The sequence below is a fragment of the Arvicola amphibius genome, chromosome 3 (genome assembly GCF_903992535.2).
Source record: "Arvicola amphibius chromosome 3, mArvAmp1.2, whole genome shotgun sequence".
Lineage (NCBI taxonomy): Eukaryota > Metazoa > Chordata > Mammalia > Rodentia > Cricetidae > Arvicola > Arvicola amphibius.
The window spans coordinates 151,260,130-151,285,649 of NC_052049.1; the positions used below are offsets into that span (position 1 = coordinate 151,260,130).

The 25,520-nt window shown below is 40.4% G+C and overlaps 1 protein-coding gene across 1 annotated transcript; it reads right to left on the minus strand.

The window, feature by feature from the left end:
• Positions 1 to 25,520, minus strand: Lca5 (lebercilin LCA5). The gene is made up of 7 exons (XM_038323713.1): positions 25,322 to 25,520; positions 21,505 to 22,034; positions 7,572 to 7,709; positions 6,398 to 6,494; positions 5,284 to 5,426; positions 3,981 to 4,110; positions 1 to 2,164 (listed from the first exon to the last, which is right to left on the minus strand). The coding sequence occupies exons 1-7, from the start codon at positions 25,518 to 25,520 to the stop codon at positions 1,284 to 1,286; spliced, it is 2,118 nt and encodes a 705-aa protein (XP_038179641.1). The 3' UTR covers positions 1 to 1,283.

Sequence of the window (25,520 nt, forward strand, 5' to 3'; positions counted from 1 at the left end):
GAAGCTGGTTCAGGAGGTGACAGGCAGTGCAGCTGTGAATGAGAGGCCTAACCAGGTAATGACTTATCAAATATCAAGCAGTATTCCCAAGTCAGCATTCAGAAGAACCCCAGATACCATGGGAACTCCCGCTCCTAGTCAGCATGAATGCCTGGACGACCATACGACCCACGCCATGAACAAATGGTCATACTGCTCCGTCACTCCGTTATACACAGTGTTTCTCCTTGGCTGATCTAGCACTGCTGCAGCAGGGCAGGCCTGTTCAGCATCCGCCTCTGTATCTGTCTTGAACTGCGTGTAAGGAAACCGCGCCTTTCTACGGAAGACTATCACGTCCACTCTGCGCAGCAGGTGCCCTGATGCCAAACACCTCTACCCATGGTGGCATCAACATCAGTCCTGTAAACCCAAGACTATCACACTTCTGTCTGCTGAGTTTGAGTACAAGTTCAAATCTTAAAATTATTTATTACAATTTCCAAAACCAGGACTCTGGAAACATAATTAAGCTGAAAATCATTCTGTGTTGTACTGATGTTTCTTCTCCTTCCTGTGTTTGGTAGGGAATCTTCCAGCAGCCACCAGAGTTCAGAGTGTACAAAAGGAGAGGAATGGCATTGTGCCTAAGCCTCCTGGAGCCACACAGGGCACCGCGTAGGGCAAAAATGCCTTCCGTGACCCACCTAAGTGGCCAGCTGAGCAGCACTGAGTGCTTTAGGCTCCCCAGTGCATACCTCGGTAAATACCCCAAACTCCAGAGGAAGTCCTAAGGTTATTGCCACCACCACTCGGGAGTAGCTTGGCTTTGTCACCTCAAACTAGGCTACAGCTCCCAAGTCCCATTGCTCTTTGCTAACTGGGGTCTTCACTGGAAACCCTTAATTTCCATTTAACCATAAGTGGGAAGACAATACTTAGGCTCAGCGAGATTTGATCAAAAATAAATAGAGGTAAAAGTAGGAAATGAGAAAGATTCTAGTGAAGTAAAGCTTCCCACAGGGCCAGCTCAGTAAGTGAGACCAGTTGTAAAAACAGAAAGAAAGGAAGCAGCAACTCTCCTTTCAGTTCATTTCAAAACAGAAACAGCATTCTTAGCAACACGGTCACGTGGTATGGCGCTATTTGTTCAATTGTGCTGTATTTAGTTGCTAAGAACTACTCCCTAATAAGTCTATTTTACCATTAGAAATTTAAGTTTTTATAATAAATACTGTATTAAAATATTTTAATATTTACAATTTAAAAAATATATACACATATACTCTGTGTGCTCCAGTCAGTCATCTGAGTGTGACCTCTTCAATGTCCTCGTCAACAGAGTCAACAGCTGTGACTGTTGGCTTATTGCTTGTGTGCTTCAGCCGCTGTCTGTTGGGATTAAAACTTCTTCCTTCACTGAGGAAAAAGTCTTCATCTTCATCATCAGTCTCCTGAACTCTGCTGCTTTTATCCCCAGAGGGGAAATTAAGAGAGTCCAAGTCTCCTCTGCCGGTAGCCGGAAAATGTGTCTCACCGCTCTTGGAAGAAAGGGTGGTGCTGCTGGTGCTGGGGCCAAACAGCTCCTCCATTAGGTTCGCTTTTTTCTCTCTTCTCAAAATTAAATCTACACTGTTTTTACCTAGGCTTTCTAAACTGTTATTTTGAAAATCTAAAAGGGTACTTTTTTGGCTAAGTGGATTTGACTTTCCTGACATTTTTGCAAATGAAGGCACATAGCTACCAAATGCAAACTCATCTGGAGGGGCTGGGCTTCCAATTAGTCCTGGACTCCGAATTGGTCCTGGACTCCGGCCTTCTCCTCTGGGAGTTAAAAAACTCATGTCTGACAAGTGATGTCCATTAAATGATCTGTCTGAAGACTCAGAGAATGTGTACGATTTGGGGCTTCTGTCTGGAGAGTGCAATTTTGATTCAAAGTTAGGTAGCAATGGCAAAGGGGGCCGGTTAAGGTTCTGAGGTTCTTGGAGTTCTCTGTTGATCTCGTTCAGTTTGGCAAGAAGCATTTCTGTCTTTAGTTTTTCTGCCTCGTCTTCGAGTTTATCAGCATTCTGAGTTTGATACGTTTCTCCTTGAAACTTTCCAGTCTCCAGCACTGGCTTCTCTGCTTTTCCTAGTAAAGATGTCTTACCTTTCACTTTATCAAATTCTTCTCTTTCCCATTCTGTATAAAATGAAATTTAAAGACAGGAATTTTATAGCAGTTAGTATTTCTAAATAGGAGAACTTGGCTACAATCATTTGCAAATGTCTTTTAATCTATATTTGGCATGCTAAGATAGGAAAATGGACATCATAATATTTTGTTTCTACACTTGGCAGTCTGAATTCAGAAGTAGTTCACAGGGATTGCACCCTGACCTTCAGTGTGGCAGTAGGAAGGTTCTCCATGCAGGACTGTACAACTCATGGTGTGTGGGAGACAGGAAGAACAAGGAGCTCAAACATAAATTCTTGGCTGTCCTGAGAAAGCAGCCCTTACCCAGGACTCAGACAGCACGTGCACTAGCTCAAATCAAGAGAACATTTCGGTTACATCTCAGAGGAAGAACATTCTATTTTTTAAAAAAGGTGTGTAACTATCAAAAGTATTAAAAAAAACATAAAAAACATAAACTAAAAAAAACATAAGCAAAAATACTTCACAGTAAACATGACCCAAGAGGTGAGAATTAAGCACAATTTATAATCAAGTTCTGAGGAAAGAAAATGCCTCAAGGAACAATCTTGTGTCTACCAACGAAATCGAAGTGTGGGGAGGGCGCCAGAGAGCTTGGAGGCAAGGTCTATGCCTGCAGGACATACGTGCCACCTTCTTAAGGTACAGACATGAGGTGCGGAATTCATTTGAAACTTTTTTTTTTTTGTTCCGGCCATTCTTGGCAGTTCCCTATAATTTTGAAATCATTTTCAAGTGAAAGAATTAAAAGTATAAAAATATCATAATTTCAGTAAAGGGCATACATTCTGATAACAGATCACCCATATGGAACAGGGGGCGAGGAAATAGTCAAAGCAACCAAGCCACGGTCTTCTGTTGTTTTGTTCCTTTTCTTGTTCCCTAAAATGAACTGACCGTAACAACTTTCCTTTCTGTGGCTTAAAACATGAAAGCATCTTGTTTGGTCACTGGTCAGAAGTGATACTACCATTTCCCATCCAGTGCGCATGCTAACACTCCCATCCAGTGCGCATGCTAACACTCCCATCCAGTGCGCATGCTAACACTCCCATCCAGTGCGCATGCTAACATTCCCATCCAGTGCGCATGCTACCACTCCCATCCAATATGTATGCTAACAACTTCAAGTATAATTGGAACACAAATTTCTGTTCCATGAATTTAAGTTTAAAACAAATAAGATTTCTCTGTAAACAACTACCATGGAACTAGTGGGGCATGGAACTCAGTCTGGACTCTTGGTACCCAAACCTCTAACACATTCTATACAGATGGAAATGAACTTGATTTAAATAAATAAAACCAACAACCTAATAAAATTGTGATGAGGTAAGCTGTAAAAGTAGCTTTGGTCTGTGTACTTTTATAACAATGAACTTCATTTCCACCATCTAAACTACGTGAACTGTTTCTCTGAACTTATAAGAAATATTATTAAATATTTACAAATTAAAGTAAAAAAAATTATAGGAATACTCAGGGCCTTGTAGATCACTGATTTTTGTGCTGCAGTTACTCCATGACCTAGAGATCAAGGCCAACACAACAGAGGGCTCTCCCAGTGAACTCCTCATTAAGTTACAGGAATAGTTCCCCTCTTTGATTAAGCATTGTTTCATCTAAATTCTCTGAAGTTAATTTATTCATAATTCCCAAGCCCCTTCCAGCCTTCCTTTTCTTCCTTTTGTGACTCCATCCCATTGTTCTGAGTCCTGTGTGCCACCACTGCTGCTGCCTCCACCTCTTCTCCGTCCCTGTAACCACACAAAGCTCACTATTCCCTTACACAATCTCTTACCCCTCTCAGGCTTCCCCGCCTCCTGTTTGCCAGAGCATCCTTCCTGATCTTCACTGCATCTTTCTTCTTTTGCCAAAACCGGGTTTAGGATCTCTGCTCCACGCTCATTTCGCTCTTGGTACTCTAGGTACTATCATGCATTTCAAAAATACAATTCATATAAAAAAAAGGGGAAAATAGTCTTTAAACATGACAAATCATCCATTAAGCATGATTACCAAGTTAGAAATTAAATCAAATCTTCACGTAATAAGTCAAGTTACCATGTTTTGAAAGATGCTTCAAAAAGAATTCTTAATTGAGCTAAATTTTCAAAGAAAAAAATTATAAGATATATCAGAACCAATCAAAATAATGAAAAAATCAACAACCATGTGATGAGGTAAGCTGTAAAAGTAGCTTTGGTCTGTATACTTTTATAGTAAAATCTGATTACTCTACCTAACCAGAAGTGGCCATTAACCAGCTGAGGTAGCCAACTAAGATGGTGTTAAATTGCAGAACACAGGCATTGACAGCCACACTGGATCTTGCAAATCTACATTATGTCTAAATCTCTAATTAAAAATTATGTAGCATTGAAATTGAATAATGTCATGAACTTTTTTGCTGGTCCCCAAGATGGCCCACCTTCATTGTCAGCTTAGAATCAGTTGCCTAGGAGATAAACATCTGAGTGTAACCCTAAGAACTGAGGTCGGGCCTGGAGCGATAACTCAGTGGAAAGGCAGTGGCTGCTCTTACAAAGGTCCTAAGTTCAATTCCAAGCAACCACATAGCAGCTCACAACCATCTGTAATGGGATCTGATGCCCTCTTCTGGCATAAAGGTGTACATGCAGGTAGAGTACTCATGTACATTAAATAAAAAAAAAAAAAAAAAAAAAAAAAAAAAAAAAAAAAAAAAAAAAAAAAAAACCTTAAAAGCAAAAGAACCTCAGGAGGAAAGCCCACAGTGAATGTGTGTGGTCCTGCCCTCATGGCTGGGGACTGAAGAGGAAAGCAGAGAGCCACCTGAGCACCCACATTCACCTCTGCTTCCTGACTAGGTGTGATGTGACCGGCTGTCTCACATTCCCCACCATGATGGACGGCATCCCCTAAATCAAGAGTCAGAATGAGCCCATTCTTTCTTGGGATTGATCTTATGAGATGTTTGGTCTCAGAAGCAAGAAAGGTAACTAACTAGCACTCTTCCACAGGGAATACAGAACGGGGGTTGTGGGGCAGCTTGTGAGAACTTCGGCCACAGTTGTGAAAACAGATTTCCTGGGGTTGGGCTCTAGTCATCGTGCCAAACTCACCGAAGAAAGAGATTCTGGTCCGTCCCATTTGTTCTCATAACACAGGACAGTCTGTGGCGTGACAGGGAATTCCTCCAGCTCAGAGTCATCAGTGGTCTGCACTCCCTTTGTGCACAGGTCGGTAAAGTCACTCTGGCACGATACTACCAAGAAAACCATAAACAAGTTTTCTAACCCCACTGAATAATGTTAACATATATTCAACTGGCAATATTCATCTAAGTGAAAGGACATACTTCGTTCATGAAGGGTTATCTAGCAATTATGTGATCTGAGGGCAATTATACTACAAATGCTAATCATCTTTTGCAAAGTGAATACTTTAAAATTTCTTTAATTCAAAGGAGAATTATACTTTTGTTTAGGAAAAGGAAAATTGCACAATAATTCAAAGTATAAGTGAAGTGAAGTAGTATCTGGATTTGCTTTAAAATACACTAGAAAGTGGAAGGAATGGATGAAATAGCAGCAACAAAGGGTACAACTGTTAAAGCTAGGTGCTTAATACTTAGAAATAATCATATATTCTACGTTATCAAAATTACAATAAGGTTTTTAACCTTTTATTAAAATTGAGTTTATTTAATGAGAACATAAAGGCTGTACATTAACACAACATTTTGGGATGCTTCAACACAGGAACACATATTTTTTTAAAAGGCTGCATAAAACATATATTTTTAAGTTTGGTAAATTCTTTTTTTTAATTTATGTGCATGGGCTGCCTCTGTGTCTGTGTGCCATAGGCTGTCTCTGTGTCTGTATGCATGGGCTGTCTCTGTGTCTGTGTGCCATGAATGTGTGTGTGCTCAAGAAGCCCAGAAGAGGCCATCAGATCTCCTGGATCTGGAGTTGCAGGTCACTGTGAGCCACCTTTACATGGGTGTTCTGGAAGATCAGCAAGTGCTCTTTACCCCACCCCAGTCATATCTCCATCCCCTGAAAGCAGGGTTTTAAATCATTCTCCTTAGAAAGACAAAAGTTGAAAGACTGTGATTACTAGCAACGTTGATCTGAAAAAAATCAGATCAAATATGCCCCAAGGCTCCGCCCCTTCACTTTCATGACTCAAGAGCCCACACATCACATGGCTCCAGTTTCAGCAGTACCATACCATTTTTTCTTGCAACAACTTCTTTATCTTTCTTTGGAGAGGACTTCGGCAGACGATTAGAGTATATGTTTTTTATATCCAATTCTCTCTCCTTTTCCTGAAAATAAACCCAATACAAGAAGGAAGATAATCAGTTTGCAATTAAACAAACACCTGCACTGTGATAACGAGCACCTTCTTTTTTTTTTTTTTTTTTGGTTTTTTTCGAGACAGGGTTTCTCTGTGGCTTTGGAGCCTGTCCTGGAACTAGCTCTTGTAGACCAGGCTGGTCTCGAACTCACAGAGATCCGCCTGCCTCTGCCTCCCGAGTGCTGGGATTAAAGGCGTGCGCCACCACCGCCCGGCTCGAGCACCTTCTTTATAAAACTGGAGCATCTTGAGGTCAGCTCTCCATTGTGACCATCACACTAGAGAAAGAAGTATCTCCGAGCAGGGGAAGAGGAGGGGGGGAAGGAAGGGGGAAAGAGAGAAGAAGAGGAAGGGGAAAAGGAAGAGGGAGAAGGGGAAGGGAAGGGGAGAAGGGGGAGGAAAGCAAGCTCCACTTCCTCCCCCCATAGAGAGAGTAAGGCCCATCTGTGATCCAGGCTTAGCCACAGAGACAAAAGTGGAATCTTTCTTAACAATGTGTTTTGGGTTATTACTGACTTAAAAATTAAAACAATATGGGAGTAATGCCTTTTTTTCTGTGAAGTTGCGTATCAAAGAGAAAACTCTATAAGGTTAGGCATAATTTTGTAGAATTTTGAACAAACTTTCAACCCATCAATGACCTCCAAAAAATGAAAATATGCTTAATACCATTAACTAATGTGAATTGGTTTCCTCTAAACGAAATGAAGGCGGTATCAACTTGAAAAGCAAGTAGTCTGGGGTCATGTGAAGAATACTGGGTCTTTTAAGAATGTGACATACATGCTCATTCCCATGGTTCTCTTCCAGAATTTTGTAAAATTTATTTCATTTACATTGTTGCTACTGGCATATACAGTACTTTACTTTGTTATAGCAATTATATTAGCAATGCTTTTCTTTCTAAGTGACAGATATAATACTAGAATTTTGTAAATTACATAGTAACAAATATGAATAGTGACCACTTTTCAAAAAAAAATATTAGGTTTTCATGTAATTTATATGACAGGAGAAATAATGGGGTCTAAAAAGACATGCCTACCTTCAGCTTGTGATAGAGCCGCTGCAGCTCCTTTTGAAGAAGTTTATTTTCATCATAAGCCTCAAATGCCCTTTTCCTTTCCGCAAGCAACTGCCGCTGGAAACTGTTGGTGCTTAGTTCGAGGTTTTTTGATAGTTCCTTTGTGTAACAAAAACACAACCAATAGTCAAACCCAGGACTCAGGAGTACCAGGTGACATCTCGGTAGCACTGATGAGATTTAAAAACCAGGCTAAGTTGGTTGTTCACAAGCATATCACAAGCCAGGAAACAGGCTCCCTACCCATTAGTACGATGCCTCACTTGGCAGTCCCTCCTTGCTTTTCCTGAGATGGGTAATTCATCCTTACACATTTGCCTACAGCACAAGTCAATTGCAGAACCAAAAGACAGAAGTGATAACAGAGGAGCTTCCAGAAGTCAGTGCTGGGGAGCAAATACCAAGGTAGCTAAAGGCAAACAGCACAGGTGCAGTGTGTGCACCCAACACCTCAGGAAACTGAGGGCTGTTCCAATGGTCTCTGAACATGCAACACCGAAGTTATGAAGAACTTAAAAGTATTAAAATACTTTCTTTTCCAAATAATTAGTTATTTGCCTACCTCTAGACAGAAGTTTTCTAAACAGAACATAAAACAACATAGAAAAAAGAAAAATACAAGGTCGTTATCATCTCACTATTCAGTAATCACCATTGTCAACATCTCAGTGCACAACCTGGAACTCCAATGTGCTCCTCCTCACTAGCATAAAAACCTAAAGCAACTGACTTTAGTCCCACTATCCTTTAAGATGGGGCCATTCCATTTCTAGATCAGCATAATTTATTTAGGTAGATTCTGCTGTCCCAGTTTTTCTGTGCTTTCAGTTTTTCCCTAGTGGATATCCTAGAATAAATAACTTCAAACATAAATTGATTATCCCCAGGGATATGTTAAGAAATGAAGTTTCTTGGATTTTACTGAAATTAAGAACTCCTGTCTTTGAAAGTAACAAAGTAAATAAGAAGCCATTATATCATATAACAAACAGTGTGTGTATAGACATATATGTGTGTATATACAACATATATATATACAGACATATGTAGTCACATATTATATACATATATATGTGTGTGTATATATATATATATATACATACTCACAAAATTCAAAGACACTAAACAGCTCAATAAAAAGTAGAGGGAATATTTAAACAGGTGATTTACCAAAGAAGACAAAAACAAATAAGCACCAAGCATGAGGCTCTTGTATCATTAGCTGTGAAGAAAATGCAAACAAGCCACAATGAAGTAATATCACCTATTATTTGAATGTCTAAAACTAGGAAATCTATCCACTGTTCATGGGGATGAACAGCTATCAATATTCATACACTCTGAGTGGGAAGATAAAAACCACAGTTTTTTGGGGCAAATTTTAGGGCTTAGCTTGGTGACTTTCCTCAATATGTCAATTAAGGAGTTAATAGTAAGAATCCACAGGTCGAAGGGGCTGAAACACAAACTGCAGACACAGAAAACATAATCACTGAAATTACAGTGAAAAAAAAGGTCTCTAAATCAAGGGAGAATAACAGACATCTAAGGTCAAGAGGCATTTAGAACTCTAAACAGATGTGATCAGAAAAGCATGTCTCCAGGGCACATTACAGATAAAATGTCAATAAAGAAGACTCAGAAAGCCACAAAAAATAAGTAACTTGGGAGACAGACTCATCCATGTCACATCAGACCTTTCTGCAGAAGGCCTAATGCCAGGGAAACATGGAGAAAAGCAAACAACCACATGATAAGATCACCATTCAGACTAGAGATATCCTTTAATATAACGGAGATGCTCTCCAAGATAAGCACAAACGAAAGCAACTCATGACTACCAAACTAGCACCACAGAAGGTATCTTACAACAGAAATGGAAGAATAGGGAATGAAACAAGCATATTTATACCAGCATTTGGCAAATTCCTAAAATAAATAAAGAAGACAGAAAAGAACAAATGGTGTACAGATAGATAAACCAAGAAAAATCACAGAAGGTATTTTACAACAGGAATATAAGAATAAGGAATTAAACAAGCATGTTTAACTCAGCATTTGGCAAATTCCTAAAATAAATAAAGAAGACAGAAAAGAACAAACGCTATACAAATAAACCAAGAAAAAAAATCCAATAAAATTGCAGTAACAAGTAACTCTCAATATTGGCCCAGAACCTAAGTAAGTGGTTGTTAGCTCTCCAACTAAAAACTGCAGCCTAGCGTATGAGAGAACAAAATCCAATCTCACTGTCAGAGATGCACACACTGAGATGGAAAGACTGGAAAGGGATTTACCCAGCATGCAGAAGCTGCAAACAAGCAGGAACAGGTGGACTGATGGGTAAAAGACATCAAGATAGAATTAGAGGGGACGAAGAAGAGCATCATCCATTAACAAAAAAAACCAATCCATTAGGAGGATTCAATGGGTGAAACTATATACTGCACATTGTTAAACACTCAATTTCATAAAACAAGTGCTACGAGTCCAGATAAAACAACGGTGAACCCAACACATCAGTTCTCACCAATGAACATGCTATCAAGACAGAAAAGCTTCAAAGTCAAGCTGGACCACACAGAACAGACTTAACAGATGGCTGTAGAATGCACATGACAGCTGTGAAGACACTGTCCTTCAAAACAGATCATTGAAGCCATAAAAGAAATCTTATCAAATATTTTAAAACTGAAATATTTTCTTATATCCTCCATCATAATGGACTAAAACTAAAACTCAATAGAAAACCAAAGAAAGAAAATATTGAAATATACGCTGAAGGAATTTGGAGGGAGGGGATGGGGGTCAATATGGTCAAGATGTATTTCACACATGCATGAAATTTTCAAATAAAGATGGTAAAAGGAAAACATAAAAACACCTGGAGATTGAGCAATAAACTGTTGAGTGATCATTGAATCATTGAAGAAAATGGGGAAAATGCTTAGAATCAAATGAAAGTAAACACACTACTTCCTGGGGAGTTCTAAGGGAGGCATTTACTGCAGTATGTACCTACATTAAGAAGTCATAAATAAGTAGCCTACTGATACACCTCAAGGTCTCAGAAAAACAAAGTAATCCAAACCTCAAATGAGCAGATGGAGAGAAATAATGAAGACCAGAGAAAAAAATGAACAATACTAAAGAAATCAGTGAGATGGAGTTAGCTGTCTGGAAAGATAACCATTATCAAGAATACAGAGGAAATCAGTGAGATGGAGTTAGCTGTCTGGAAAGATAACCATTATCAAGAATACAGAGGAAATCAGTGAGATGGAGTTAGCTGTCTGGAAAGATAACCATTATCAAGAATACAGAGGAAGTCTTAGCCAAGGTGCATAGGAGAGAGCAGAGAGGAGAAACGGGTGGAGGAGGAAAAGAAGAGTGAGAGAGAACATGCTAACCCAAATTAATAAAATTAGACATGCAAAAAAGGATATGACAACAGATAGCAATGAAATTCAAAGGATCTTTAGTTGATGTTTTAAAGACTTTTGTTCTTGGAGGTTGGAAGCTAAAAGAAACAGTTCGATATCTATACTTGTAAGATCTACAGTAATTAATACAGATGATATTCACAACTTAAACAGATCCAGAATAAACACTAAGACAGAGCAGTAATAAGGAAGGTCAGTATTGATGCCATCACTGAAGTCCTAGTGACTTCCCTTGTTCCTGTGACAGCACACCCGACAGAGCAGCTAACAAAGGGAGGAGGGTTAGTCCATCCTGAAGGGGAAGGCACAGCAGAGGCACTGCGACCAGCTGGTCACGTGCACCCACAACAGAGAGACAAATGCTGGCGTGCCCTTATTTCTCCTTTCTATTCAGTCTGAGCCTCCAGACCAGAGAGTTAACCTCAGTTAACTCAATCTAGAAAGTAGATATTCCCAGAGTTTCATCTCATAAGTGACAGCAGATCCTGTCAAGTTGAAAATCAATATTGATATGACAAAATGTAAATTAGTCCAGCCACTATGGAAATGGAGGGTCCTAAAGAAACTAAAAATAGAACTACCGTATGATCCAACTATTGCTACTTTTGAGTGAATATCCTAAAGAAATGAAGTCAGCACACCAAAGAGATACCATGTCACTTGGGGGTTCCTGGCAGAAGAACTCAGTCTCTACTCAAGTTCTTTCAGGAACAGAAAGCTCAGCAATCACAAGATACTGAATTCATGACAGGCAATTCAGTGATTGGGAAGTTCTTTACAAATGAGTAGAAACCAGTTTCTGTGTAATGTTCATCAGGACTATATTACTCCAAGAACACCAAAAAAAATAGTATTTCCCCTCTTCCAAGCCTCAGCCCTTTGAAAACTGAAGGGACATTTTCCCTCAGTGTGATCCATGCCTTCATATTTATTCTACTTATTTTAAAAACACTTTATTACACTTGTGTGTATGTGTGCGTGTGTGTGTGTGCGTGTGCATGCATGCTTGTGTGTATACATGCGCCTGTGCCACAGAGCACACGTGGCAGTCAGAGGATAACTCGAGGGAGTCAGTGCTCTCCTTCCACCAAGTGGGTCCCTGGACTGGAACTCAGGCCATCAGACTGGGCTGCAAGCAGCTTTACCTGCTCAGCCATCTGAAGACCACAACTGTTTCAGCGTGTCCGACACAACAGGTTTGTTGTTGCTGTTTTTGCCTCCTAGCTATCCCATTTGCTCTCTACACGTCAGCTTGTTAATATTTCGCGCATGTCATTATATGCAGTCTGAGCAGTAAAATCCCTTCTCCCCCATGTTGTTGCCGTCTCTGACTAACTCCTGCACTGTGTTAGCCCCCATGTTGTTGCCGTCTCTGACTAACTCCTGCACTGTGTTAGCCCTCTAAGCAGTACTTCAGCCTTATCAACCAAAAATATGTTCTTGTTTAGAACGTGGACCATTCAGCCAGAGGTCCACAGTAGATACCTACAAAGCCAACTTTTTGCTTTTATTTTGTTTTTCAAAACAGAGTTTCTCTGTGTCTAGCCTTGGCTGTCCTGGAACTCCGTAGACCAGTCTGGCCTCGAATTCACAGATCTGCCTGCCTTTGCTGGAATCAAAGGCATGTGCCACCACCATCTGGCTCAAAGTCAACATTTTGAAAACATGAAAAGTTAATCAAGTTTTATGAGCTTGTCTGGAGCAAAATTTTGAGCCTAAGGCGATAGATTCCATTTTGATCTTGTCATCATTAGAGCAGCCGCCCAACACATTTGTGAACCTGTCACAAATGCCTCATCAATCCGTCCATCCACTCATTCTTTTCAGAAACATTAATTCTATTTCAGACAGAACATTAGTATTGTGAGTGCAAAACCAAATTAGGCTGGTTCCTGACCTTTAGAAATCCAGTCAGATGAAAGCTAACAGGGTCGAGGCCTACCATGACATCCAAAGCACCACCTAGAAACTTCTCCATGGCCACACCAGCTTGTCTGCACCAAGCTTGGGTACAGTAAAGCTTTCTAACTTTATTTTCAATTAGTTCATGTCTCTTCAATGAAACAACAAACGTTATGGGATGGGGAAATGGCTCAATCTGTACAGTGCTTGCTGCAAAAGCATGAGGACCCGGGTTTGAATCCCCAGCACTCAAAACACACGTTTCAGTTATCATACACTCCTGTCTGTGGTAAGGGGTATAGAAAGACACCGGCACACTGCCAGGACTTGCAAGGCAAAGACTACTTCCTAAGAAGGACTGGTTCTTAGAAGCTGCCTCAATACACAGACTGGGGGAAATCATCCTTCACTGCAAACCTCCACACAGCACTAAAGCCCCCCCCCGCCACAACCCAGTGCTTCTGTTAGTTCTTCAGTACAAAATTCTTATGGAAACATTAACACTAAATTAAATTAAGCTAAAATAATTGTTTTATGAAATGAGACGCTACCTTGGACCCTCCAAACATAACTACTGAAGCCAGGAAGTATTAAAATACACTAATATTTAATTATATTAACATGTATGTGGTTAGCCACTTTTAGGATTGGTTTACAATAAAAACTAGCAGGAACTGCAGTCTTCTTTTTCAAGCACTTCATGTTTTCAGCATTAGGAATATTTTATCTCTGTAACAATTGATAATAGATATAAGAACTTAATTCGGAGTGGGGGTCCTGGAGAGATGGCTCAACGGTTAAGGGCACCTACTGCTCTCACAAAAATCTAGAGTTCAATTTAAAAAGTTCACCACTGCCTGAAACTCCAGCTCTGTGGGATCCCATGCCTTCCCTCTTCTGGATTCCGCAGGCACTTGCATTTGCACATATATGCACAAAACTAAAAGTAAAATCTTTTTAAAAAAATCAAAAAACAAAACAAACAAAGAAACCTTAACTTTGGCCAGAGGAAACAAATGGTTTCCCAAAGCTAAGAACACTTTAGGAACATGAAAGGTTTAAACAGGTTGATTTCAGGGTCCAGTGAGATAACTCGGAATCCAGTTTCTGGGGTCCATGTGGAAGAAGGAGAGAACTCAAACCCACAACCTGTCCTCTGATTCCCACTAGCATGCCATGATCATGTAAGCCACTATACAGATAAAGACATAGAGACTCATATGTATGCAAGTACACACACACTCACACACACACACACACGTGTGTACAGACATACATAATAGATGGACGATAAGATAGATAGATAAACAGACAGACAAACAGAGAGACAGACAGACATATATGATAATAAAAACTTAAGTATGACTTAGGCCCACCAGATCTCAGAGTTTAGGGCACCTCAGGAGCCCTAGCATTTAATCCCTCAGATGTGTCAGCTGAAGCTGGGGGATTTAGAGAGATCACAAAACACGAGGACACAAACAGAAATAACCTGTTGCTCTGACATCCATTATGGTCTTAATTCGCTTCTTGTTAGAAATAGCACAGAAGGGGCCAGGGCAATGGTAGAGCTTCTGGATTTGGGGTTCAGAAGACAAAAATGCTCTGAAAGCCAGCGCGCTAGAGGGCTGTGGCAGGGAGAAAAAAAGTTTCCCTCAATTAACCCCTGCTTCTAAAGACTGTTTACTTGAGATGTGTAATGATTTTAACAAGAAGCAGCACACCCCTGCTTGAGGGCAGTCCTGGACTCTTAGAGGAAAATCTACCAAGAGAAGCACCCACCCAGGCTTTCTTCTACAGCGATATACCCTGAGCTCCGCAACAGCAAACTGCTTTCTAAATTTTCACCAACTGCTGAGAGATAGAGAGGAAGTCTCGAGAGTTTCAGCAGGTTTTCCTGACAAAGTAACTTATTCTTTGCCAATATGACACCACGAGTAGTTGGATTTTTGTGCACTAAAGGCACACCTACAGCCTGCTGCAGGTCTTTAAAGAGAAAACAACTTATGTACGTGTACAGTAATTAGTTTGATCTTTTCATAAAGGCTGGAAGACAATTTTCTGTTTGATGACTGTGGACTCCTATGATGGCCACAATCCCTGACATCTGCTTTGGGACACACTGCTATGATTAGCCTGCTACGGTAGCCTTGGTTAGGAAGGCCCCAAAGTCTGGAGAACACAATGTAAATTTTAGAATAATATTAAAGGATACCTACTGGCTTAACATGCTATCTAAATATGCCTCTGTTTTCCAATTACTGTAAACATCTGTGTGAGGTTGACTGCATGTTTATCAATCACAACAACATGTTGAGTGCTGAAGCAGATATAGAACCCAGCTGTCCTTTCTGAGTCTGACATTAAAGATATTTACAAATATATAAAACAAACCACTTTCATCCTGATTTACTTCAATTTCTGAAAAAATACTATTAAAAGACATTTTTTTAAAAAAGATGTATTTATTTTTATTTTATGTGTCTAAGTGCTTGTCTGCATATATGCATGCGTGGCTCATATATGCACCTGGTATCTATGGAGACCAGAATAAGAGTTACAGATGATTGTGAGCTGCCACATGGGTCAGTTCTCTGCAACAGCAGCCAGCGCTCTTAACCACTCAGTGATCATTTATACTGAATTTTTTATAATGCAATGTCACCAGTTATCTATCACTGTTTAAATGAGGTGAGGAATAATTTTAAATGTTCTAAACACTTAATTTCTAACATGGCAAACATCAGCAGGCAAAACCACTAGCAAAAGCTTTGTTAGGGAAGAGTTGTTCATAAGTTTTAGAAGTTTGAAAACCTCTGCATCCTATAACTAAAGCAAGCTTCTCTCTACTTTTAATCCCAGCACTCGGGAGGCAGAAGCAGGCGGATCTCTGAGTTCGAGGCCAGCCTGGTCTACAAGAGCTAGTTCCAGGATAGGCTCTAGAAACTACAGGGAAACCCTGTCTCGAAAAACCAAAATAAATAAATAAATAAATAAATAAATAAATAAATAAATAATTAGCTTTTAAGTACTAAAGTCAGGTTTTCAGTACTAAAACTTGTATTAATCAATTAAAGAATATACATTAAAATAGAACTGCTATTTTGAGACGACTACTCAATAAATTGCTACTGTGTGCTGTGACACAGTACAGTGACTAAAAAAGGTAAGAAAGAGCTGTCACTCAGAGGGATGGCTACAGCCAACAAAGAGCTGTCACACAGAGGGATGGCTACATCCAACAAAGAGCTGTCACACAGGGATGTCTACAGTCTACAAAGAGCTGTCACACAGGGATGTCTACAGCCAACAAAGAGCTATCACACAGTGATGGCTACAGTCTACAAAGAGCTGTCACACAGAGGGATGGCTACAGTCTACAAAGAGCTGTCACACAGGGATGGCTACAATCTACAAAGAGCTGTCACACAGAGGGATGGCTACAGTCTACAAAGAGCTGTCACACAGAGGGATGGCTACAGCCAACAAAGAGCTATCACACAGGGATGGCTACAGTCTACAAAGAGCTGTCACACAGAGGGATGGCTACAGTCTACAAAGAGCTGTCACACAGAGGGATGGCTACAGTCTACAAAGAGCTGTCACGCAGAAAAATGATCACAGACAACAGGGTGCTATTCCTCTGAATGGTAACTTTAGACACAATGTGCTGTATGTTTGAAAAAAAATTTTAAGTTTCCTGTAGAAAAGAATTTTGGAAGTCGCCATGCAATATATATACATATATAGAACCCAAAATAAAGGTGTACAGTAATTTTAAGTAAGGGTTAAACATGTGGTCTGATTTAGGCACTGGAACTGTGCAGTGTTAGCTAGACTAACTCCAGCAAGCAGTCCACCCTGGTATGCCCTAGGCCAAGAGCACTGCTATAGGTGAGCTGATTCCTAAAGGGTGAGGACAACTATCTGGGTAGTTGACGCCACTGAAATCTTTCACTATTTATCTCTTTAAGCACATGCCCATTTCAAAACTCTTGATTGCACTCCAAAACTACTGAGCTCCCATGCACCTTGTCACTCACATCAAATAACAAAACAAGCCAGCATCCCAATTATAGGCTGATAAACACGGGGGAAAGCCATTGACATTCGACTAGTTAAACTGACTGCTGTAAGAACGTCTCCTCCACTCCTCAATAAGTGATGAGAGGAGGAAAAGCTGTGCCTGACATCCTTATGACTATAAAGCTGCCTTTCCCAAGTTCCAGTCTACAATCTACATTGAAATAAAACTAAAATCCCACACAAATGAAAATAATACCCTTAAGTTCACACAAAACCACAAAAGACCCAGAAAACCAAAGCAATCCTGAGAAAAGAAATGATGCTGGAGGTTCAAACTATGTTACAGAGCTATAGTGACAAAAATGGCATAGCACTGGCCCCAAAACAGACATGGAGATCAAAGGAGCAAAGCAGGAGATCCAAAGATGAGTACATGTAGCTACACCACCTCGTACTTGATGCCAAAACACACACTGGAGAAAAGATACCATCTTCAACAAATGGTGCTGAGGAAACCGATATCCTTATGTAGAAGAAACCAGACCCTTATCACCCTGCATAAAAATTAACTCCAGATGGATCAGGGACCTCAATGTGAAACCTGAAATGGTGAACTGCTGGAAGAAAACACAGGCTGCACCTTACAACATATAGATCTAAGGAAAACTTTCTGTACAGGACTCCGTTTGCTTAGGAATAAGCCCAACTATTGACAAGTGGGACCTATAAAATTAAAAAGCTTATGTGTAGGAGAGGAAACAATCAATCTACTGAAAAGGAAGTTCGTAGAGTGGGAGAAAATCTTTATCATCTATATATCTGACAAAACATTAATATTTAGAATATCTAAAGAAACCAAAAACAGAGTCAAGAAAACAAAAGACCCAATTTAAAAATGGTCTAAGGAATCTGAACAGAGATTTCTCAAAAGAAGAAATAAAACTAACATAATTATCCCTAGAAATTATAGAAATGCAAATTAAAACATTTTTAAAGATTTTTGAGATTCCAACTTACCCCAGTCAGAATGTCTAAGATCAACAACAACAAAATGACAGTCAATGCTGGAGAGACTGTGGGGAAAGACAACCCTCATTCCTTGCTGTTGATTTTTCAAACTGGTCCAAACATTATTGAAATCAGTGTTGAAATCCCTCAAAAAACTAAAACTAAATCCACCATGTGACCCAGCTATACCACCGCTCAGCATATGCCCAAAGGGCCCGACATCCTACTTCGCAGCTATTTGCTCAGCCATTCACTGCTGCTCTATTCTTAATAGCTAGGAAATGGAAACAACCTAAATGTCCAGAAGTGACAAATGGATAATAAAAATGTGGTATATATACACTATGGAAAATTATTCAGCTGTAAAAAAATGAAATCATGAAATTTGCAGGTATATGGATGAAAATAGAAGGTATTACACTGAGCAGGTAACCCGGATGCAAAAGACAAATGGCACATGTTCTTGCTTATTTGTGGGTCTTGGCTCTGAATCTTTAGATGTGAGTTGACAACCTGGAGTCTATGCAGAAACCAGGAAGGGAGCAAGGGACTAAGGGTCAGAGGCAGGAGGAACTCTAGACAGGGGGTAATAAGACATGGGTACTATAGAGGGGGGAAACGGAAAGAATGGTAAGAGGTGACTTTATCTGGGGACAGGGAAGGAGGGTCATATTGAGGAATAGGTTGGCAGAGGGATAAAGGACACCAAGGATGACTGAAAAAAAGCCATAGGGAAACACATTGTGTTATATTTACTTAAAAGATACATATAAGATATATTAAATAATTTAAATGTCACATCTGCTTCCAAGGTAGCACTAGAAGGTCCCTGACTGCATATCATACACTGACCCCAACACAACTTTAATTACACAGAAGCAGCTTGGTTCAGGTCTCAGACTTGGAGACATGGAGCTTGTACCTCAACTATCCAGAACCTGGGTCATTTCTAAAACCGCATAGCTCCTTTGTGCATAAAACCTTTAATTGAAGCGCTATTTTTTTTACAACAGCAAGAAGCTTCGAAATTCAAGAAAATAACTTTAGAAGTGATCTGAGAAGAACTGAGACCACAGAGAAGTCAAAGATGAGTCAGTCAAATGGCTGGAGACCTTGCACTTGGTCAGGAAACAACAGGTAAGGTGGCAGTCATTACAAATTGACCTGTGCATAAAGCAATTCTTATCAATGCCCCAGGATGTGTTTATACACACACACACACACACACACACACACACACACACACACACGCGCGCGCGCGCGCTCATTTTTAGTAACACACGGAGGGCCTGGAGTGATGGTTTAGCAGTTAAAAGGGCTTGCTGCTCTTCCAAAACAACCTGATTAGGGTTCCTAGCATCCAAATCAGATAATACAGACATAAAAATAAACTAAATCTTTTAAAACAGGCAGAAAGATCTAATGCAGATTAAAAAGAATTTCAGAAGCTTGTAAGAAACTACTGTCACTCTTTGTTAAGGATCAAGAGTATGTGGGAACAGTAAGTCAGCAAGACAGATTAGACAGCTAGAAAGAAGCCTTCAAAAAACATGTCCAACTGACTTTTTTAAAAAGATGTTCAAGCAACTTGATGTGATGGAGGAAGAGTCGCCTTTTCTCATGGAACCTGAGTAACTGAGACCCAATACTTGGGGGGAAAAAAACCTCAAAATGAAACATGGGTTTAACTATAAAATATAAAACATAAGTATTTATAAAACATTAAGCTGGACACCTTAAATATACACATTTTTATCACTGATTCCTCAAAATAGAAAAGAAACATCCCAGAGAAACAAAAATCACGTCCATACAGAAATTCTGTACATGAATGGTCTCAGCAGCTTTCCCTGCTAGTACAAAAACTAAAGGGTAATATCCTCCAAGTGGCTATACCATGATCCTCTGTGACCACACTGTCAAGTACTACTCAGAAATCAAAAGCTGTTGATTTATTCAACATCTGCCATTAGCGTGTAAGTGATGTATGTCAGCATTAAGCCTATACAGTAAGCAACTCCAGTTACACAGCATCCTTGAAATTACAGAATTAGAGAGATGCCCATCAGAGAATGTCTCAGGTTAGAAAGAGAAGGATCATGGTCACAAAAACCACGCATGTAATTAAACAATATATCACAGTACACATGAGCACAGATAAAGCCTGGGAAAGCTGGGGAGTTTGCTAGATCATTTCACTGTATTAGAACCAATTCCCTGATGCTAATATTATGTGACGATTATAAAATATGGAGAAAACCAGGTAAAGAGAATATAGGGTTTTTCTGTGTTGTTTTCTTATTAATGCATCTGCATCTATAATGATCTCAAAATAGAAAGAAGCCAGAACCCTTATTTTCCAGAGACAGAGTCTTGTTATATAGTCAAGGCTGGCTTTGAACTCACAGTTATTCCTCAGCTTCTGCAATGCCCAGATTACATGCACATGCCACCACATCAAGCCTATCTCTGCCTCACCCACCCTCACACAGACTGTTGTTCATGCAGGTTTCTTATACAAAGAGCCCCAAACAGGTTCCCTAAACCATTTTATATTATGGGCCATCCTACTTCCTTCTCATTTGCTCCCCTACTCCACTGCCCTCCATGTCCCTTAAACCATGTGATTCTTTGGCCCCTGACAGTCCCCTTCCTGCTTTGCTTCTTTATCATGATATCCCATGACCTTCTCTTTATGATCTTTCTCCTTTCTCATGAATTTCTAGCTTCGTGGGAAGGGGTGTTTTGTATAGGGTAGGTAACTACACATCAAAGACAAACAGCCAGACACAATGTTTCCAGAAATTATTAAGATTCAAATTCATCCATCAGCATATGGCTTACTAATAATGTATACAAGCTTTGCCATCTAGCTCTTCAATATGTCATCTTTTGTGTAAATGAAGGTATGCATACACGTGTGAGCATGTTTGGAGGCCAGAGAGCAACCTTGGGTTTTGTTCCTAGCAACTGTTCACCTTGATCTTTCACTGGTACCTGGAGCTCACCAAGTAGACCAGGCTAACTGCTCAGTGAGCACCATGGATTTGACTTTCTGCACCTCCCCTCCCTGCACTGAAATTACAAGTGTGCAGGCCACCTCCCACACCCAGCCATTTTTATATAAGTCTGGGGGTGGAACTTGAGTCCTCATGTTTATGGAACAATTCCTCTATAGACTAAGCCCAGAATATATGCATTCTTAATTGCCCTTAATTTCTTTTGTGGTTTTGTTGTTGTTTGAGACAAGAGTATCACTATGTAGCACCGGCTGGTCTAGAAAGTAGGACAGGTTGGTCTCACACTCACCAAGATGCCCTGGCACTTTGAATGTTAGGACTAAAAGCCTGCACCACCAGCCTGGCTCTGTCTTTGATTTCTAGCCCAGAAAAATAATATTAAAACTCACTTTCAGGTCTAAGAGAAGGCCAAAGTGCAACAGGCTGCTTAATCAGAGCCCCAAAAATGTCCCATGAGCACCAACCACAGAACAGCATGAAGGCAGACAATTTTACCTTAATTTTTCTCTCGGTGTCATCTAATTTTAACTCAGCCGTAACCAGTTTCTTGGCCAGATCATCTCGTTCTGGGAGGTGTCTAGCCTCGGAGATCTTTTTCAGTTTCTGTAAGGAAAACTTGGTCCTAAATAGTTCGCCTTCTGTGTCTTTCACCCTTTTCTCTGTTGCCCGTTCTTTCTCTTGAGATTTTCTCAAGCGTTCTTTGAGCGCAGTGATCTCATTGTTATGACGCTGTATAAGTTGAGAGATTTCACTCTCTGCATCTTCAAACTTATTCAACGCTTTCTCCTGACGAAACTGGAGACTTTTCAAAGCCTTGTTTTCTTTGAGCAGCTGGGATAGCTTGACCTGCAGTTCAGACACTTCGTTCTGCAGCTCATTGATTTTCAGAAGCCTCGCAGAAAGGACCCTCTTTGTCACGATATCGGGATCTCTCCGAAGAGCCTCTCTGTTGAGGCTTTGGGACCGAAATCCCACTCGGGTTCCCTTTTTGCTGGGTACAGCCTTAGGGCTAATTTTCCTATGGGCTAAAAAACGAAACGGTGATGATGTGAGTAGAGGCCACACCCACGTGACTGTCCATCCATCCAGAACAAGTGCAGCAACATACTTTTTAGTTATTATTCTTAAAAACAGTTTTATAGCCAGGTGGTGGTGGGACACGCTTTTAATCCCAGCACTCGGGAGGCAGAGACAGGTGGATCTCTCTGAGTTCGAGGCCAGTTTGGTCTACAGAGTGAGTTCCAGGACAGGCCTCCAAAGCTACAGAGAAACCCTGTCTCAAAAAAAGATTTTACAGGCTAGGTGTGGTGGCACATGCCTTTAACACCAGCATTTGAGAGGCATTTGGGATCTCTGAGTTCAAGACCAGTCTGGTATACACAGCAAGTTCCAGGGCTATACAAAAATTAAATACCTTTAAGGTCTTGATACATTTCTCTTAAGGAGGTTTTTGGGTAATGGCTCAGTTCACAGAGTGTTTATCATACAAGCACAAGGACCCAAGTTTGCTCTCCACAATCCACATAAAAAAAGCTAGCCACTATAAAGTCAGGTGTGGTGGTGTGAGCTTGAAATCCCAGTACTGTGAGGGTGAGGACAAAAAGATCTGTGGCTCATGGGCCAGCCAGTCTAGCCTACTTGGGCAAGCTACAAATCCAGAAGAGTTAATGTCTCAAAAACCATGGTAGATAGCTCTAGAGAAATGACAGCCAAGGTTGTCATCCACCCTCCACATACACATACACACAAGACACACAGAGAAAAGCACACACAAAGACATACAGACATATAAATAAAATAATTGTCATTTTAAAGCACATAAAATTCTTAAAGTATACACATTAAATTACAACATTTCTCAAAAATTTTAAAGTGTTTTCATTAAAGTTTATTGAGTTTAAGTCTCAGGATATATACACACCTACTCTTTAAAAGAGGGATCTAAAAGCTTATCAAAAGGTTAAAATACAAAAACAAACAAACTACCTCCAAGTCAAAAGCCCACACCAAGCCATTTCATTCTCTGCCTGCTGCCCATGGATCAGAAAGTAAAGCTCTCTGTTAACTTCTCCAGCACCATGCTTGCCTAAATTCCACCACAGTCCTAACCATGATAAGAAGCTAACCCTCTGAAACTGTAAGCAAGCCCCCTGTCAAACGCTTTCTCCCATGACAGTTGCTTTGCTCATGCTGTCTCATCACAGTGAAGGAACAGGAACCATGACATAGCTGGTACCAGGAGCAGGAGTGTGGTGGTCTGACCAGAACAGGAACCATGACAGCAGCTGGTACCTGGCGTGGGAGTGTGGAAGTCTTACCAAAACGGTCCCCACAGCCTCACATCTTTGAAAGCTTGGTTCCCAATTAGCAGAACTGTTTGGGAAGGATTGGCCAGTGTGGCTTTGTTGGAGGAGGTGTGTCACCAGGTCCACTCTCCTGTTCTTTCCCTCTCCCTGCCTGCCTGCCACCATACTCCCTGCCATGATAATCATTGTCTAATCCTCTAAAACTGGAAGCAAGTCCCCATTATATGTTTTCTTTTATAAGATTGTGTGGTCATAGTGTCTCCTTAGCAATAGAACAGTAACTAAGACAGGAAATTAATTCAGTTGGGTCCTGTTGCTTGGACTAGGGCAGACAAATGACCTCAGACTTCAATTCAAAGCATCATAGAGCAGAAAGCCAGGCAAGCCAGAGGGGAGATTTTCTGACTGCTGCTGGAACTGTTTTTCACTGATGTGATTCTCAGCAATCTTCTCAAATCAGGTAAGGCTCACTTAGTTCCAACTCCTTAATGGGGAGCTTCCGGGAGAGGAACAGAAAATTAACATACTTCTTGCCAACCGTACCCTACATATGTAAATTATCCTTAGGAATACCAGGCATTTTCTAAGGTTCAATTTGACAAGAGATGTGTGTTATATAGAAACTTGAGACCATGCTCCCAACTAATTTTAAAAACCAGATTCAGAGGAAACTTAAAAATCAAGATGATACGTAGAAAGAGAAAAAAAAGAAACAAAAAGAAGTCAAAAAGAAATGGCAATCAAACAAGAGAAGCACTCAAAGGTCAACAGATGGACATCCTGAGATGCTGGCCTGGGTGCATAAAAAAGTCGCTCTCATGCGGATACTCATTCTTTGCCATTTTCTTTATTATTATTATTATTATTATTATCATTATCATTATTATCATCATCATCATCATCATCATAATCATCATCATTGTAGGGTACGTATGCACATGTGTAGATCAAAGGGCAGAGTTGGAGTTCATGGAGTTGGGTTTCTCCTTCCTCCATGGTTCCTGAGTCAAACTCACACCATCAGGCATGAGGAACAAATACCTTTTATCCATTGCTAAGACACCTCTTTGTAGTTTTTAATGTGTAAACATTACTTTTCAAAGCAATTGTTAATGCAAATTTAATTACACCCTTTCTTAAACAGTCCAACAGCTGTCACCTACAAAAATAATGAATATGGTCTGTTACCATTATTGTGGGTATTTCATTATGTGGTTTCTGTTTTTTTCTTAGCCCCCAACTTCCCGCTCCCTAGCTGGCAGCAGCAAGTCTCAATAATCTGCAGTGTTGTCATAACTTGGTACATGCATCAATGTGTCATGATTACCTCGCCTGACGTAACGTATTGTTCTACGCCAGTTTTATAGACTAGAGACTTTGTGCATTCTGTTGCTCCATGAAGTGAGATTTTCCTGACCCAGAGATTTATTAAAATGAAGAGATTTATATAACAGTGTGCGATCTGCATGCTTCAGATAGTAACTATTACTAATAATAAATTGTGTTTAATAATATCTGGTCTCCTTTGAGTCGGTGAAAGGCAAACAAACTGAACGGTGATCCAGGGTCCTAAGGCATCCCTAGCTTAAGTTGCGTGTTTCCAGTGTGCACTGTGCTAACCACCTAAGGTCAACAGCGCTGTCAACGAAAATGCCTCATGACAGCTTATATCCCTGCTTTCAGTGACTGTAAAAAACGACAGAGAGGGCACAATTGTTTTTGCAGGTTTTGCCTTTCCAGTGAGTGCCTCTGATATCACAAGAAAGAGGAAAAATGAGCAGTCTTCTGGTACAGTCCTCTGTGTGACTTCGGACATAAAAATGCTAATATATAACAATGTATACATGTAAGCAACATTTATGGAAACAAAGCCCATGTGAAAGGGAGATCAGCCCACTTTTGCACACAGCAACATACACCCCAGGAGAAAAGCTTTATTCACATGGGGTTTTGCCACGCTGCCCCAGAGGTCCTGGTGCCTGGGTTCGTTCACAATAGACACTTACCTTGGTGATATACCGGGTTGTCTGAAAACTGTCTTTTGGGATTCTTCCCCTTAGTAGCTGGACAAGAAGGTGGATTGACGGGTGATGAATGGCCAGAAGACTGTGGTGAGGACCCAAAGTCAGATGAATAGCGAGAGTAACTGTGCTTGCCAGCTTTTCTCTCTTGATCGCTATCTGGACTTCTGGCTCTCTCCCCCAT